This window comes from Wyeomyia smithii, chromosome 2 (assembly GCF_029784165.1).
Source record: "Wyeomyia smithii strain HCP4-BCI-WySm-NY-G18 chromosome 2, ASM2978416v1, whole genome shotgun sequence".
NCBI classification, from domain to species: domain Eukaryota; kingdom Metazoa; phylum Arthropoda; class Insecta; order Diptera; family Culicidae; genus Wyeomyia; species Wyeomyia smithii.
The window spans coordinates 233958730-233976419 of record NC_073695.1 but is presented as its reverse complement, the minus strand read 5'-3'; the positions used below and the strand labels follow the sequence as shown (position 1 = coordinate 233976419).

General features: G+C 39.5%; 1 protein-coding gene across 14 annotated transcripts in view; it reads left to right on the top strand.

The window, feature by feature from the left end:
* The window catches only part of LOC129725608 (liprin-beta-2), a 162037-nt gene that overhangs the window by 99244 nt on the left and 45103 nt on the right, over nucleotides 1-17690 (top strand). For 3 of the 14 annotated variants that reach the window (XM_055681628.1, XM_055681632.1, XM_055681635.1), the window contains exon 1: nucleotides 10338-11534. The exons of 1 other annotated variant lie outside the window; for it this stretch is intronic. In XM_055681628.1, coding sequence (XP_055537603.1) covers nucleotides 10937-11534 — 598 coding nt within the window. In that variant the 5' untranslated portion in view covers nucleotides 10338-10936. Of the gene's footprint in view, nucleotides 1-10336; nucleotides 11535-17690 lie in introns of those variants that run through there. 10 more of the 14 variants (XM_055681626.1, XM_055681623.1, XM_055681631.1 and 7 more) reach the window with 8 other exon arrangements.

The window sequence follows — 17690 nt, the reverse complement described above, 5'->3', positions numbered from 1 at the left end:
CCTGGTGAGGCGGGTCGGAAAACCCCGTTCCCCCAACCGATAACAGGACCGAGACGACTAAGATGAGGGCTGGCTGCGATAGACGCGACTGCATCGGGGGGGGGGGGGGTAAGGGACTTCCTTAAGGCTCAAAACATTGCGTCTCGGTGGCGGTCGGGCGTGGATTATGTCCTCACAGGGAGCTGTTGACGCGGTGTGCCATGTTCCGAATCCGAACGATTGCGAAATTTTATTGAACCGTAGTCTTCAAATTCACGAAACAATAATCCTTCTGGCCATGTTGACGATTCAAGTGCTTTCGATTTTACTGCGGGATCGATACCGATTTTGAAGGAGACAAAATTCATAGTACTTGTGTCCATTCCCCTGGGGACCAGCTTAACAACTGTAGGTTCGGTTGTGATTTCCAGATTGGCCTTAACCATAGATGTAACAGCATCGACAGAGACATCCGGGCGAATTCGAGATAGGTACAGCCAAAATTTTTGCTTCTCATCAGCGTAACTACTAGTAGGGACAGACACGATGCTCTCCCCTAAAGGTTTAGATCCTACCTGAGAGTCACTGACGGCCCGGGCTGATCCATCAAGTCCGCGCAGACGCTTTTTTGCTCGGCGTATCTCTGGCAAAGGCCGGTTTGGTGTTAATGCGGTTGTTGTTTTGGGGGCAAGCTGTTTAATTTCTTGTCGCAGTTCATCTAGTGCGCTTGCAAGCGACGAGAGCGGTGAAGTTTCATCGGCTCGACGAGACATCATGCGAAAGTGTGAATTTTCAAAGAGATCTGCGCATTCATCACACATCCAATACAGATTTTTCTTGTTTGATGCAAAATAATTCGACAGAGCACGAGAGACACCTGAGCACGAATTGTTCATATGAAACATTGCTCCACAATATCCACGGCAGGTGACAAAGTCGATGCCATTAATTGCATCATTGCATTTTTTACATATTTTTGCCATGACTAGCGGGGATAAGGTCGCCTTCAAGCAGGCAGAACGAACAAAAACGGATGATGCTAAGCTGCTACTCTAGCCAAACAATAGCAATGCCAGCAAGAAGCACTATTCACTGGAGATCGAAAATCCTAAAATCTCGCACTATGACACTGTACTTCACTCTACTGACGATCACAGGTTGATCAATTAAACGCACGAAAGTTCAAATTAATATTTCAGCAAGGTAGAACGGTAAAAATACTTAATCGAAAATGAGCAATAAAATCACGTAAACACAACGATGCAGTGATGCCAAAAAAAATCCAAAATTGTGGTGACGTCCAAGATGGCGACCAACTTTTTTCTACTTCAGTTGGAAGTGCTATCATTCCTCTTCAAAATTATAAGATGGTTGTAGGGGGCTCAACGAGAAATTCAAGAAAAATAAATCAGTAAAAGATCGAGAATTGCAATTTTTCTAAAACCCGTTTAACCGCTTTGTGACCGAGGGGTCCATCAATATGAACTAACCAAAGTGGTTTTCTCATTTTTTCAACACGTTCAATCATTTAGACACAAAAATATCGCTTTTCAAAGACCTCGTGTCACTTGTGGGACGGTTTTAGCGAGAATTACACAATAATCCTATTTCGTAGATTTTCAGAAAACGGAAGTCGTCATCTTAAATTTCAAAATGTTGTCGGACACCGATTCCCATTATTTAAGCATCATCCTGGTTCCGAAAATACTACTATTTGAGGGTTTTATGAAAGTTTTTCTCAGTTTCGCCATCTTAGATTTGAAAATGGCATCTGACACCATGTTCCGGTTTCCGGAAATCAACTACTGGCCTTTAGACATGACCAAGGGCATGGAAAGTCATCGAAAGCAGTCAAAAAGTTTGCATAATGCACTAAATATCATTATTTTGCACTTGACTCTCTTCCTAATGAATTGTCCCATTTTGACTGAATCAATCCCATGAGTGCAGTTGCTCATGTCCCTTGATACCACCTGGACGTTATTCGCTCCATGGTTTTTTTTCCATAATGGCAAAATACCAAATCCTGCTAAAACAAAACGGAACAACTGTGCTGCTTGAGAAAAGCTCTTCAAACCACAGGCACAGCTGGCCTGCCGCACAAGATATTTCTTTGCAAATTTCCACAGCGTAATTTGTTTGAAAATCTCTCCCATCTTTCCTCTTCCAGTTACGGTATAATATTCCTGTCCAGGGAGGTATTTAAAGTCATCCATCCATCCACCACGTCAGCATCTTCAGGTACAGCTTTTGTGACCGTTGTCTGGCCTAATTGTTTTGCTTACCATCACGATTTAGAGTCGCAACCTTTTAGTAAGCCGGCTCGTTTTTTAGCTCGATTCACAGTTATGGACAACACTCCCAATGTGCTTGCGACATCTCGGACGGGAAGTTTGGGATTCCGCATGAAACTGCTGGCCACTCTTTCCGTCGTTTATACGGCCTTCGGATTTCGATTTCTTCGTTCTCGAAACAATTTAATTACGTCGATGACGGTTGATTTGGCCATATTCAACTTGTTGTGCCAGTATTTCAGATTTTTGTGATGTGCGAGCAAAACTCTGATGCGTTGCTTCTCTTGCTTCGACTATCAAAATCAAGCATAAGGCATGTATTCAGATTTTTTTCAATACACAATAGAAATAATACGGTAAATTGGAATTGCCTAATTTTTGACCGTAACACCCTTTAATATTGTACCAGAGAACCAAGGTTCATGTTTGATGACAAGTCACATTCCGTGACAGAACTTGTATGAATCTGAGGTGATTTGGTAATTGGTTTGTAGCTTGGGAAGGTTTGTATGTTGGAAACAAAGTATAACCTTGCTTGGCTATTCTTGGAAAATCAGGTTCTTGAGCAAGTTATTTGAAGATTGTAGGAAAAGGTTCTTAAAAATCTCACAAAGTCTTATCAATGAAAACCATAAGTACATCAAAAACTCATAAAAAAAACTGATAAACTGATGATCTATCTATCTTCTTTCTATAAATTTATATACAAAACAATGTATTTGTGTTACAGCATAACTCATGAATGTCTGAACCGATTTCCACTAAACTTAGCTTCCGGTTTCTTTTTACAAAGGAGGTGGTCGTACGTCAATGGAAAGGAGGAGAGATAACCCCCTATCTTAAATGATAAAAAAAGTCATGATTCTCCTTGCATTTTACAAATTTACTGAATGAACTCGACGATTTTCATGGTCGTGTTTGGAGGCCAGAAGTTTATATCGAGAGACAGGATTATGTTATTCGATGGCATTTAGAAATCAAAGATGGCTGCTTCTGGTTTCTGGGAGTTGTATATAACTGTGATAAACATTCACAAACCCCCAAATATTCGTATTTCCGGAGCCTGTTCCGCGCTTAGAAAACGGAAATCGGTGTCCGACAACAAACTCTACTTATTAGGTTTTGTACAACATCTAGCTGCAGCTTCTTCTGTATGGGTATTCTCTTTTTTCATGTCTTGCTCAGATATGCCCTCCTTACGATATTTCGGTAGTGTCTGCTTCATAATGGCCCAGTACTAGTGCCTGAGTACTAGTGCGTTATGGAGGTTCATGTCTCTGAGTACGGAAATGACCCCGTTGGTTTCGTAGCAGGACCTAATTTAAATTGTGGTACGAAACTAGTTTCAACCAACAGATCGTATGCTCCTCGTGATGCTTTAATAAAGGAAGCACACCCTTAGGTACATCTCCCCGTTTAGAGTTCCGGTGGTCACAACGACGTCTTTCTTGGCAAATTTTGAAAGTTTCTAGTTCCTTACCTCCACCGGAGCATCAAACATGTACCGAGCGGTGAAGAATCTTTATCTGACCACAAGCAAATCTTATTTGATAATGAAGCAAAACAAGAACGCACTGAGTTCATAAAGGACTCCAGAAAAACAAACTGGGAGCTTTATAATTCAAAGCTAATGGCAGCTTTGAACAGCTTCGGAGGATGTTCCAAATCATACAGAGAGTTGGAAGAAAATTCCAAATATCTCTCAAATTTGATCCAACAGTCTTACCTTGATTGCTGCCCTGCAAAGATACGCTCTACAAATAGAGAAGTACCTTGGTGGAATCAATCTCTACAAAAACTTCGGAAAAAAACTCGGAAACTCTTCAACCGGGCTAAACGAACCCAACAGTGGGACGAATACAAGCAATCCCTCACCGCCTATAATAAAGAAATAAGAAGATCTAAAAGGATTCACTGGAGGTATACATGTGAAAACATTGAAAATACTCCAACAGCCGCCAGGCTGCAAAAAATCCTTGCGAAAGATCACTCAAATGAGTTGGGTACTCTAAGAAAAGAAGATGGTTCTTGTACTAGCTCTGCTAGAGAAATATGAGAGTTAATGATGAAAACACACTTTCCTGGGTCGATCATTAACTCGAGTGAAGACCAAAGTACATCTGTATCAAGTACTGGAAATCTTATAACCAGGACAGAAATTCACGAAACAGTGAATACGATGACTGGGCTAGTAAGAACTAGGGATGATGCAATTACTTTGGCCAACCAAATTTTTACCGAAAGTAGAGTTGAATGGGCAATAGACTCCTTTGAACCCTTCAAGTCACCTGGTAGAGACGGAATCCATCCGGTACTACTACAGAAAGGTAAAACAGTTCTGATGCCCATTCTAACACAACTCTTTCAATCCAGCTTAATTCTAGGCTATATTCCGGAAGCGTGGCGACAAGTACGGGTTATTTTTATCCCTAAGGCCAACAAAGGAACAAATCTCTGCCAAAATTCTTTAGGCCAATTAGCTTATCGTCAGTCGTTCTCAAAACAATGGAAAAAATAATCGGTGAGCACATCAAATCATCATATCTTTCTAAAACTCCTCTTAGTAAATATCAATTTGCTTACCAGGAGGGGAAATCGTCGGTAACTGCACTCCATACTATAGTTACAAAACTAGAAAAATCTTTTGCTGCAAAAGAAATTTCCCTTACGGCGTTCCTTGATATTAAAGGGGCATTTGATAACTCGTCTCATGACTCAATGGCTGCTGCAATGGAGAAACGTGGTTTTGACAATTGCATTATTCATTGGATAAGCGAGATGTTATCAAAAAGAGAAATAGCAGCAAGCCTTGGTAGCTCTAATATAAGTGTAACAGCTATAAAAGGGTGCCCACAAGGAGGGGTGATATCTCCTCTGCTGTGGTCATTAATAGTTGATGATCTTCTAAAAAAATTGATGGAAGAAGGCTTTGAAGTAGTTGGATTTGCTGATGATATTGTCATTATTGTTCGTGGCAAGTATGATGATATCATCACAGACCGAATGCAAACTGCCTTAAACATTATTTCCTCGTGGTGCGATAGGGAAGGCTTAAATGTAAATCCTTCAAAAACCACTATCGTCCCATTTACACGTAGAAAAAAGACTAGGCTTAATGATATTATGCTAAAAGGTGAGCTTCTTAAACTCTCAGATAACGTCAAATACCTTGGAGGAACTCTTGACAAAAAACTTAACTGGAATACACATCTAGAGCAGGCAATAAAAAAAGCTACAAATACTCTATGGATATGTAATAAAACTTTTGGTAAACAATGGGGACTCAAACCGAAAATGATCCATTGGATATATTCGGCTATAGTGAGACCCAGAATTACCTATGCTTCACTAGTCTGGTGGACAAAAACAAGGGAGAAAGGTGCTCAAGATAAGTTGGAAAAACTTCAACGGCTAGCCACTCTCTCAATAACGGGTGCAATGAGAAGCACACCCACAAAGGCATTGGAAGCTCTACTGTTTATGCTTCCACTGCATCAATTCATACAATTAGAAGCCGAAAAGAGTGCCTTACGGATCAAAAGATCATTAAGGCTCTTTGAGGGTGATTTAACGGGTCATCTAGGTATTCTAAAAACTATTCGTATCAATCCCCTAGTGATAAACAATGAAGACCGGATGGAGAAAAGATACAATTTTGAAAGACGATTTCGAATGTTTGAACCTGAGCGTGATGTTTGGGAACGCGGTGATCCTGATCTCCGCCCAGGATCAATCATTTTCTACACAGATGGTTCAAAAATGAACAATCGAGTGGGAGCAGGAGTAACTGGCCCAGGAATAGACCTGTCAGTTCCAATGGGCCAATGGCCAACTGTCTTCCAAGCTGAAGTCCAAGCAATACTAGAATGTTCTGAAATATGCCTACGCAGGAAATACAGACACTCAAACATTTGCATGATGTCCGACAGTCAAGCAGCGTTGAAGGCTTTGAAGTCTGCGACATGCACATCAAAACTAGTTTGGGAGTGTGTTCAATCACTCCAAACACTGGGTTGTAATAATCAAGTAGACTTATACTGGGTTCCTGTTCGCTGTGGAATAGATGGGAACGAAAGAGCCGATGAATTGGCAAGACTTGGATCGTCTCATCAGTTCATAGGACCAGAACCCTTCTGTGGTCTATCCGCTTGTTCCCTTAGAATGGAACTAAAAGCATGGGAAACTCTGAAAGTGGAATCCAACTGGACAAACACCTTCATCGGTAGGCAGTCGAAACGGTCCATCACTCCGAACGTTTCTATGACTCGTAAAAGACTGGACCTTTCAAAAAAAGATCTAAGCACGTATACTGGTTTAATAACAGGGCATTGTCCGAGCCGTTATCATTTGAAGGTTATGAAAAAACTTCAAGATGATACATGTCGAGTATGTGGCATGGAAAAAGAAGACTCGGAACATCTGTTATGCCGATGTCCGGCAATTTTTATCAAGAGATATAAGTTCTTCGAGAGAGGTCTTCTGGAACTCTCTGAAATCTGGAGAACAAATCCCAGTACGGTTGTGCGCTTCATACGAAGTATAATACCGGACTGGACTAATGCTATTGGCCAGACTATAACGACCACTTCCAATAGTGATACGTTATCCTGACTAAGCAAAATTAAAAAGGGGGAATATGTCACAAAATATCAAAAAATTGGTCGCAGTGACGAAAATACCCAACACGGAAAAAAAAATGAAGATGAGATTCGATCCTCGGTCATGTCTGGAGTCATAGTTCAAAGAAAATATAGTGTAGGGCAACCCCCGGGTTACCCTACCAGGAATTGTGATTTATTTACAAGATAAACCGACGCGCAATTCCTGTAAGTACGGCGCGGACCGTACGGAATCTCTTATACTTAACGATTTATTTGTGGCTTACATGAGAGCTTACAGCTAACCCTAGAGTGTATTTCGCGAGAGACAATTTCCCCTCGCGAAATCACTACCTATCCTTATTACCCTAATGGCCTGTCTCTATTTTAGAACACTTAATTTCAATTCTACTGAGAGTGGGGCGCCGTGCGCTCGTCACTCTACCTTGTTTACAAACATTTTCGGTAGCTCACTTCTCGCACGTCGATGAGTTACCGACCCATCAAGTAACCAACCTCGGACTTTGGTTTGTTTTAATATAATTTGTGTCGGTTTTCGTCACCCAAGCCAAGCGGAAGACTTGGCTTCAGCAGTAAGCAAGCTCTGACCTACTTTCGCGCACAGCTGAAGGCTGTGCCAACGTTGAAAAGAATGCGGTAGGAAACCGGCCTCTTTTCGGGGTTCTAAGTATGTCACCTAATGTGACGGAGCCCTGTAGGCATCTACGGGACGCGTGGGGGCCGTCACAATAGGAAAACTTTTTAAGTTTAGTAAAGCGGGCAATGTATGCAGTTTGCGAGGATGCGAAAATGAACGGGAATAGAAGGTGTGACTTTCTTTTAAGGCTTAGAAAAATTTTTCCCTCGTCCCGTCTGGATTGCCCGCTTTACTAAACTTAAAATGTAAGTCATATGACAAATATGAAATTAGTTCGTAAAGAAAAAATAGGAAAACTGTTTTACACTTTCAATATTAATATTCCCGGAACCACAATAACCGGAAATCGATAATCACTGACATTTGGAATTGAATAAGGCTAATTGGCTTTTATGAACGTAATGACGTCCAGAAATCGCTGTATAACACAAACTTTGAATCCAAGATGACGAATTTCGTTTTCTGTAAAGCTGAGGGGAATTTGGAAAATTTCTCTATACACACCGATTTCTGGAACGATTACATTGGCGAACCAACCTGTGGCTGAAAACCACCTTAATAAAGCCATAAACAAAATATTCCTGGAACTGGTATGCCGACAAGAAACAGACAATTGATGCCTAACTCCATTTTGAAATCTAGTTCGCGATATCCGGTTTTTGCGAAGCTGTGTTAAACTAAAATATGTTGTCCGAGATTATGACAAAAAACTGAAAATCGATGTTTGATACCATTTTGAAATCCAAGATGGCGGACACCGGTTTCTGGAAAGATAAGAAAAACCGATGAAAATGTTTAAACACTCTTCAGTATCAATATTTCCACAACCGATATCACCATTTGAAACTAAAAATCGGTGTCCGATTTTGAAACCCCAGATGGAAAATTTAACGTATAAATATTCTCTTCAATTTTTGAATTTTGAGTTTTTTTAGCCGATAAGGATCATGGATAGTTAGCCGCGGTGTTTCCGCGGTCGTTTGTTAGTCTTGTTTTGACACACCAAGTGGACTATTTGAGTATGAAGTTCTCGCACTCTGATCTCTTTAAGCTGGATTGTTGACAGTTAGTCCAGTGATGAGAGATCACGAGGTGGGTGTTGGAGATTTTAGAGATGTTTGGGTAAGGTTGAGACAAAGTTTCTGGTCGGGTAGTGAGAAACAAGCCAGTGGTCCTCTTTGGAGGTGGCGCTTTTTCACTTGGATTGAGATACGGGGAGTGGTATAGCGGATTTGAGAAAGGCATTTTAAGGCCGGCGACAAAGTATCGGTTTTTGTGAGCAGTGGTTGGATGATGCCTAAGAGATCGAAAGTGGTGGTGTAGACGTGTCTGATACCCCGTTTGTACTGAATAATTTTTTATGAAACGATTTTTTTAAGTGAATTGACGTTTGGCTATTATATATTTGGCTATTATATATATTAGGAATATCTAGAGTGGCGGTGTCGGCATCGGCGTGTAGACTTTCGAGCAAATGTTTCCAAAGAAGCACTTCAAAACGTCCCATCCGCTTTGATTGATTTTTATAGACCTTTTTCTTTAAACCGGCAGGACTTGGTACAGTTATAATAATTTGATAGAACAGAGTCCAAAATACACTAGGAAAAGCTGGTAAAGCTGAACTATTATTAGATTGAGATTTTTGACTTTGCAGTCTTTATAAACGATGTGAACGACAATTTTCTTTACATCAGACGTTTCGGCCTGTTAAAAAAAATTCAAAACAGCCCTCTCAGAACATTGCATCCAACACCAACACCACTTCACATCAGCAGAAACCTGTACCGTGCTCTGAGCCTACAAATGCTATTAAAATAAAATTTTATCATGAACATAGAAAAGCTTTTGAAATCTATCTATATAAATGGGGAAGTATATTTGAGCGTATGTTCCAGCAGCTAGACCCGTCTCTACCAAATCTAACATATATTACTTGACATAGGAGAATCGTTATAGAAAAGTAAACCAAAGATTGGTCCCCGATTAGCAAAATGATCTTCTTGCAATCAGGTTCAAAGTTACAGGCCAATCAGACCTCAGTGATTTCTAAGGCACCATATCAACAAGAGCTGATATGGAATTCCGAGCAAGATCGGGTACTTTGATAAAACTGCCTGGGTAAGAACATAAATAAAACCAATTCGCATTTGGATTGTTTTTTGGAGACTCCAGATAAGATAATGATCACTATTTTTCAAAATGTTAAAAAAATCATGTTAAAAAAACAGAAATTTAGAATGGTCAAAATATTGAAAATATCAAGACATGTTAAATGGCTAAAAACTCGAAATTGCCGAACTGCAGAGCCACATGCGTTTTAAGCGTAGTTTCAGAGAAAATCGAAAAAAACCGTACGTTGGAATGACTTAATTATATCGAAACTAGCGTTGTTTACAGAATAATTCAAACTTCACTTAACACTTCTTTCGTCATGCAAATTAATTTTATTTAACTCGCCTGCAGAACTGCTATATATTTGTACTTCGAATTATCGTTTATTATACTATGAGAGTTGATACATGAATTTAATTAGCTCATACGAAGTTTCTTGAGGCTTGGCCAAAATATCAATCATATCGCTTTGTTCCCTCGAAATAACAGCAAGTGTTAGGTAAGGTTTTGTTTTCTTCGCACTACGACTCTTAAACCCCCATTAGAGCAAAACATTGAAAATCATCACGATTCTAATAATCTGAATCGAAACGCGACCAACAGCCGCAGATGGTAGGCGAAAGCAATCTGATCGCTACCGCTCTAAAACAGGCGGCATCGATCAAGCTAACCGCCAGCCAACCAGCCAGACAGATCGCGCCGATCAGTCGGACTGCTCGGGTGCTTCTCACCGAAACTCGTGGTGGCGCCGGGCGAAATTAAACACCGTCTAAGTAACGCTACCGCTATCATTAGGAGCGATTTAATTAAAAGCTGCAAGTACTAAACCTGCCAAAGTTGTGTACGTGAAGTAACAATGCACAAACGGGTGATACAGTAATGTGAACAGTGATACAGTGACAACTGATACAGGCTAATCTAGATTTTCCCGCACGTTTCAAGCAAAGTCAAGTGTGGTGTTTTTTTTCTTCTTTTTCTTCTTTCGCTTTCAAGAGGTTGAACGCGTTGCTGTCATCACGCTAGATAAGCAACTAAGCCGCAGTGTGGAAAGGTGGGGGAAGAGGAAATTCTGCGGTTCGGTTGAAGTGAGAGTGATCTATAATGGTTGAATAAATGCTGGTTAGTTTCGTTCACACGCAGCCCAACTGCCGTGCACAGAGGAGAGCGTCCGCAGGGAAAGGGAGAATGTGAAAGTGAGAGCATTTCGGGCGGTCCGAAAAGTTTGAGTTTTCGATTGAAGTGAAAATAAGCATAGCAAATAGAGCCTGTGTTGTGTGTTTGTGCTGCTAGTGGTGATGCGTGATCTGCCGAAAAGTACCACTCACGTGGTGAAGAAAGCTTCGGATATTTTCGTTCCCGGCGAACGACAGCTACATTTGTACGGCGGGGATTCAGTCAGAAAAGTAATCAACACCAACAGCAACAACGGTAACGATAAAGATAGCAACAGTCGTAACAGCCAAAGTAGATTGAACCATTTCTTCGAAGGATTAAAGGCTTCTCCGGCTCGGCAGTCCTTGGCCAGTGAGTTGGGTTCTTTTCATCCATCAAGCTCGGAGGATTCTGATGGTCAGGATGCCGCAATCGGCGGGGTTGGGGTAAATGTGAATGAATGCAGTGATGAAGTGAGCAATCCAAGTTCTTCTTCGAGTAGTGAAATTGAAGTGGCCGACGCTGGTGACGATGACGATGATGTTGAGGACGATGATGATGACTACGAAGAGGACGATGGAGCAGCTTCCGGAAGACAGGAGATTTCCTTTGACGACGGAAGCAGCTCGCCATTAGGGACGAAACAGAACTGCACCACCGGCGGTATGATGGAGCGGACAGCGGGGCTCGAAGAAAGCCGAATACCCAAGCTGAAGAAAATACGTGACGGTAAACAGAAAGGTAAAAAAAACATTGCTATTTACATGATTGTATTAACTGTGCTTACAAAGTGGTTTATTAGCTTAACATGTATTCACAATTTATTTCGAAGAATTATTTACCCAAAACACGGTTATCCGAGCTGCACTGTGCATAATTTGCATAGAATTATACTGACCACCGTTAATCCACAGGGAAGCTTTTCGTATGCAAAACGGTTCTCAACAATCGTATTACAAGTTTATCCTCACAGCAGGGTATAAATCATAATCCACTCAGGCAGGATAACATCGGTCACTAAGTGGAAAAACACGAAGATGTTATGAAAATTGTTTTAAATTATTAAAACAACTTCGCTACTAGAGGGAAAGCTGAGTCGGACAAGCTTTTCGCTTCTTGCCCGGTTGCCACAAGTATACTCATGTTTTCATTCAATCCATATCAACACGGAACAGTCGAAATGGATAAAATAGTCAACCGAGTATTATAATCACACAGCTGCAGCAACACGGACAAACTTCTCTGTGACACAACCGGCACATTTTCGACTCTGATTTCATTTTAACGAGCAACAACAGTTGTGACAGTTGAATAGTGCCTGACACTCACTTATAAAACTGGATTTGATTTTCCTATCCTCGTAAAATTTTGTGAGGGCGGAGATTTTAATTACCCCGTCATATCTCCGCCGGTAATGCTTCGACCGTAATTTAAAACCAGCAATGGTCTGTCCAGTGCTGCAGCCCGAATTAAAAAAAAATATTCACTTGTTTTCCGCCAGTCGCCGGAACCTTCCCTTCTACGGTGAATGACCAATTAGTTACTATCGGTGACCACAACAGATCACTAGCAACGCGATTGGCCAACCCATGAGACAGTATGGTAAACGAACGAAACAATGAACCGGTGTGGCCCGGGAAAGGAGGTTTGCCTTTTCCATGCTTCACTAGAGCCGAACGCCCACCGGAATGGTACCGATCTTGTGAGGGTTTTGAAATGTCTTACGGCTCACTTTTGATCGATGGCAAAACCGGCAACATGAAAGATGACTCGCTGTGGGTGTGGGTGAAAATCAAATAAACCCACCGTTTGCTGCCTGATTGGACACAAAAACTAAAACCGTTCCGTTTTTTTTTTCGGTCCAAAAAGAGTTTGGCTTCTCTTAAAAATACAATTTCCTATGCGTTAAATGGCCGAAATGGTCATTTTATTGATTGTGTTTCTGTTTTCTTTATTGGTTCGTCAAGTTGATGGGGAACAATATGGAAGCTGGGCAGGATTGAACTGACAGACAGTAGGGTAACGAGTAACAAATGGCAAGCGAAGTTTTTCTTTTGGTTGACGGGAAACTGCACTTGTGCACTGTGGAGAATGCCTATGACTGCTATTTCAGTGACGTGTTACTCGCCTTGCAGAGCAGAGAAACATAATATAAATGGATGCAATTGTACACTTGAATTGATCAGTGAAAAAATTGCTTTTCAGTGCTGTGATTTAAAGATTCGTGAACAGAAAATAAATTAAAGTGTTCATTTTGTTTCTGGTCTCTGCGAATTTTTTGTATTTTACTGTACAGATTGCACTGCTCTATACCTTTTTATCACTTTCAAGGCCGATAGAACGCATGTTGCTTTAACACAAATAAACGCTCGTTTTCATGGCCCATCTGTACTTTAACGATGCACCTTTATTATTTTCTGAATAAAGTTAAGGCTTACGTTGGCAATGACTATTCAATAGGGTACGTATGTAGCAGTATACGAACTTTCATTGCAGCAGTTAATTAAGCCAGTATATTGCTGATCAGACCCAATGCCGCTAAAAATGCTGTGAAAAAGCTTTTTTTTTGGTTCGGTATACGGCTAAATAAGTACTAATCCTCTGTAAGCAAAGATAGCCACCTTCCGATAGCACGACACCTGAAACTAATAAACTAAAAATTATCGAATTGTTGTTTAAAATCTCGACAAACAAAAACTGTTCGAAACGGATCCAATAAATGCCCTTGGTGAATTTCGAGCAGATATTGGGAGCAACTTCTAGCATCTCACCTGCTATCCGATTTCGATTATTTCCTCTAATTATTCCTATAAGGATTCAGCACTGCGACCAGGAACATTGATATTTTATCAAAAATTACCCGGGTGTTTGCCGTATTCCGCACTTCTGTTATTAGCATCATCACTTTTAAGAGTAAGTGACATGATTGTTATAATTCGTGCTTGCGTGTATGCTTTTTTTCACATTTCTTTGTAACACCGCTGCCTCCGACCAATATTATCACCAGTTACAATTCCCTAGAGAGGTTTCAACTAAATGTCCCTCTGGCCAGTTTTATGGTAAGAGGAACTTATTTTTGTCAAGAAGATTCCTCCTTCATTCGATCTGATTTATCAGTTTAGTCTCGTTCGTCATAAAACTGTGTACCTCAACTTAGCTTGCCTAATTGAATCGTACGCAGCTTTGAAATGTATAAATGAATATAATTTAATAAGCTGCCGATTAGTAGGTATATACACCTAAGGAAATATATTAAAGATTATTTTTCCCATTAATACATCAATAATGTCGACAGTTCTTTTTTTATGAGTTTCCCTTAAGTGCGTCCGAGAGGGGCATAAGGGATTAACGAATTGGAAATACGCGCGTAAATTATTTTCACGACTCTTTGCCTTATGATCATAACCAATTTAACTTCTGTATTTTGAATGTCTAATTAGGAAATACCTCGACGAGAAAACTCTATCCAATTTGAACAAAATTTACATTTACCGGTTGATTGTTTTTTATATCTAGTACAAAAATTCGCATATTCATTGCACTCATTTCGTTCAGGAACGTCCAATTTTTGTTATAAATTTCAACTATCGAGTTGTCTCTGATATCAGACTGGAATGTTGTAGATGAAAAGTCAGGTCCAACGTCAAGTATAATGCCAAATCGTACCTGCTGGACTATATTTTTGGAAAATTTCTAATTACCTATTTCCCCAGTTAGTACATTTTTCAATCGTCAACTTGACATTTACTGCTTGAAATAAAAGTGGAATGCCAAAGTCGCAAACAAAATCAACTCTTCTCAGTTTATGTTCATTGATCCGGTATTCGAACATAATTGGGTTCAAAATACGATGGAATCATGACTTCACATTTTCCAGTGCAATTAGCAATTAGCCAGTTCGGTTGTACCAACCTCCAAGTCAATCTCAACCGCAGTATTGCGTCATTGAATGATAGCGTGAAAAGTAAAGACCCAATAATACTACCTTGCGGAACTCCAAATTTATTTGTGAATTGCGACGAAACACAAGCAAAATTTTATTTCAAAATAAAAATTTTGCACCAATTGAGAGTTTCTCCACCCAAAAAAATAAAAATCCGCGCCATATTTTTTATCAAATAAGTCTGGTTTAACAAACGAAATGTTTACCTATAGTGGAGTATTTTTTAGACTCAAGCAACGTTTTCTATATGGACGTTAAACTTTATTAAAAATACACTAAAGTCGCTTTTTACGTGGGGGATACGTGCCGCATAAAAAACAACCACGTAGAAAAAAACGCGTTAATTCCGGAATCAGCGTATAAAAAACCGCGTAAACTCCGGAATCCACGTAAGAAAAAAAATACCGCCTAAATTTCGGAACTCGCGAAAAAAAATCACGTCAGAAAACGGAGTAAAAAGCGACCTTAGTATATTGTGTTTCAAAAACCTTTGATTGTATAGAAAAACATTTTGAGAACAACTTGTAGGGAGCTGAATGCTATGTAAAAAATATACACAGAAAAAATATTGTTTCTAAAAATAAACATCGAATTTTGAATTAATTTGAATTATGTTTATTCTTTATTTGTTAGAACTTGCAGTTATTGCAAAACCTTTGGTAAAATGTTTAGAATGGAGAAGTGTATTGGGTACGCAACTGAATTTTAAGTACCGTGTAGGAGAATATCTTTCACTACGAAAACAACTACTCTCACACTGATGAGCAAAGCGACGCACTTGCCTGAAGAGAGCAGCGAATCGTGTGCCTCTGAGAAGCGTGCAAAAAAAACACCGCTGTGAAATCTAACAAATTTCTCCAGAGAGATAATAATCTTGTTTGAGCTTTCCCACTCGAAAGTAGATAACGCTCATTAACTTAACTACGGAGCTCACTGTAGTGCTTCTACTGTGTGTCTCTCGCTGTTTGCATTGCATCTCTAAACTGGAAAAAAATTCCAGCAGCCCTTCACGCATGTTTATTCTTCGAATGCTATCGAGTTTATCTCAGCAGTGCACACCACAGCATACTTCTGTGTATTCTCCCTAGTTCATCAAAAAACTCGCTCAGTTGTGGTGTAAGCAGCAGTGTGTTATTTTTTCTGCGAGTAGCAGAAACACAGCACAAAAGAGAAAAAGAAATGTAATGCAATGAAACTCTATAAGTGTGTAGGCCACCTTTGCATATTTTTTATTTGAAATTATACCGGCACTAACATTTCCAAAGAGCTGATTTTTTTTAAATCGATATATCTGAATAATAACAAGAAATAAAGAAAAGTTGCCAAAAGATGACCTTTAGGGAATTGTCGAAACGTTCATTTGAAAATACTGAAAAAATTGAATTTGAGATCCTACTCTGGAAAAAAAACATTTTCAAAACAAAAACTGAATTTTGGAAAAATCAGTCTTGAGTGACGTATGACCTAGAGTTGAAATCACTAAATTAAATAATATAAATGAATAAACAAAATCGGTTATCTCAGATTTTTTTTTTCAACATAAGTTTACTAGATAGACAGTTTATTGCCTACAATTCAAATCTTTCGTATCCAAAACGCGATGAACCAGCTGAAACATATGCTAAATAAAACATTCCGACTCGTTTATGATTTTATTGTGGCGCCATATACTTTCAGTTATGTGAAAATGTCTGATTCTGTGCCAAACAATTGTCAGTTGTAAGAAGTGTTACTTTCCTTATTTCATTCAAAGAAAATGACGACTAAAGCAAATCGAGAGTTCCGCAGTCGCAAGGTTACAGAGTCCGCTGTGGTAAGTGGGTGGTCGTGGGTTCGAATCTTAGTAGAATCAGGCCATTTTGTTTTCAAAGGACTTTATCAAAGGGTTTATTCTCAGGCTCCCCACCACGTACCCTTCCTTCAATCTGAATTCTGCAGCACCCCTGTTGATTCTCCTTCTAACAAAAATAAGTCCCTATTATAATCCAGTCCACAAAGACACGCCTATCGGAAGTTTAACTCTCAGTAGTCACGTATAAAAGCTAGCATGCAGCAATTTAGTCTTCATTGTATAACAGGTTACAGCAATAAAAAAAACATTTGCCTCTGGATTTCGCTCGAATTGTAATCGGCAGAGCAGCAGCTGATTTTGCGCAACAAGGCTGAGCGGGCAACTCATTCGATAGCAGCGTTCCACAGCAAACGAATTAACCGGCGAACCGCAACACTGCACAGCATCGCTGAACATGTCCGGATATCTTAGCAATTTTGTCCGGATCTGACGCGTCGCGTTTGTTTTCAGCTATTTGACCACTGAGGTATCCCTTAGAAAATGAATAAAAAAAACTTTTTTTCCAAGTCACTTTTGATTTCTCTGAAACTTTTCACAGTTGTTCCTTCTTAGTAATAAGATCATTTTTATGATATCAGTTGTTCATGTTGACTCACGACTGCTGTTTCAAAAGGATCTATCCAAAAATGTGACTGATGAAGGAAAAATGTTCTATACCAATCATAAATTATTTTTTTTTGATTATTTCAATGTCTCCAGCAAAGTTGTGAATAGTATTTTTGCCGTTCCAGAAAAATTTAAAACGTGAAAAAAAATCTTCCTGAGAAAAATTGAAGGAATTATTATAAACTCATTATCTACAAAAGTCCACTTTCTAAGGATTTGATTTTTTCAACAAAATATGCATATTATTAGCTGAACATTGATGCTTTTTCGAGCATAGAAGAATAAAAACTAAAAAAAAAATAAGATTTTCTGAAAAAAAAAACATGTTGTTTTTCCAATTCTTTTTACAGTGTACTGCTTTTTTATCGAAGGATAAATTTATTACCTACGACTTTGCCGAAAACATCATACCGAGCGAATACAACTTTGCCGTAAACATTATACCGACCGCACACAACTTTGCCGAAATCATTATACCAAATACATCAACTTTTAA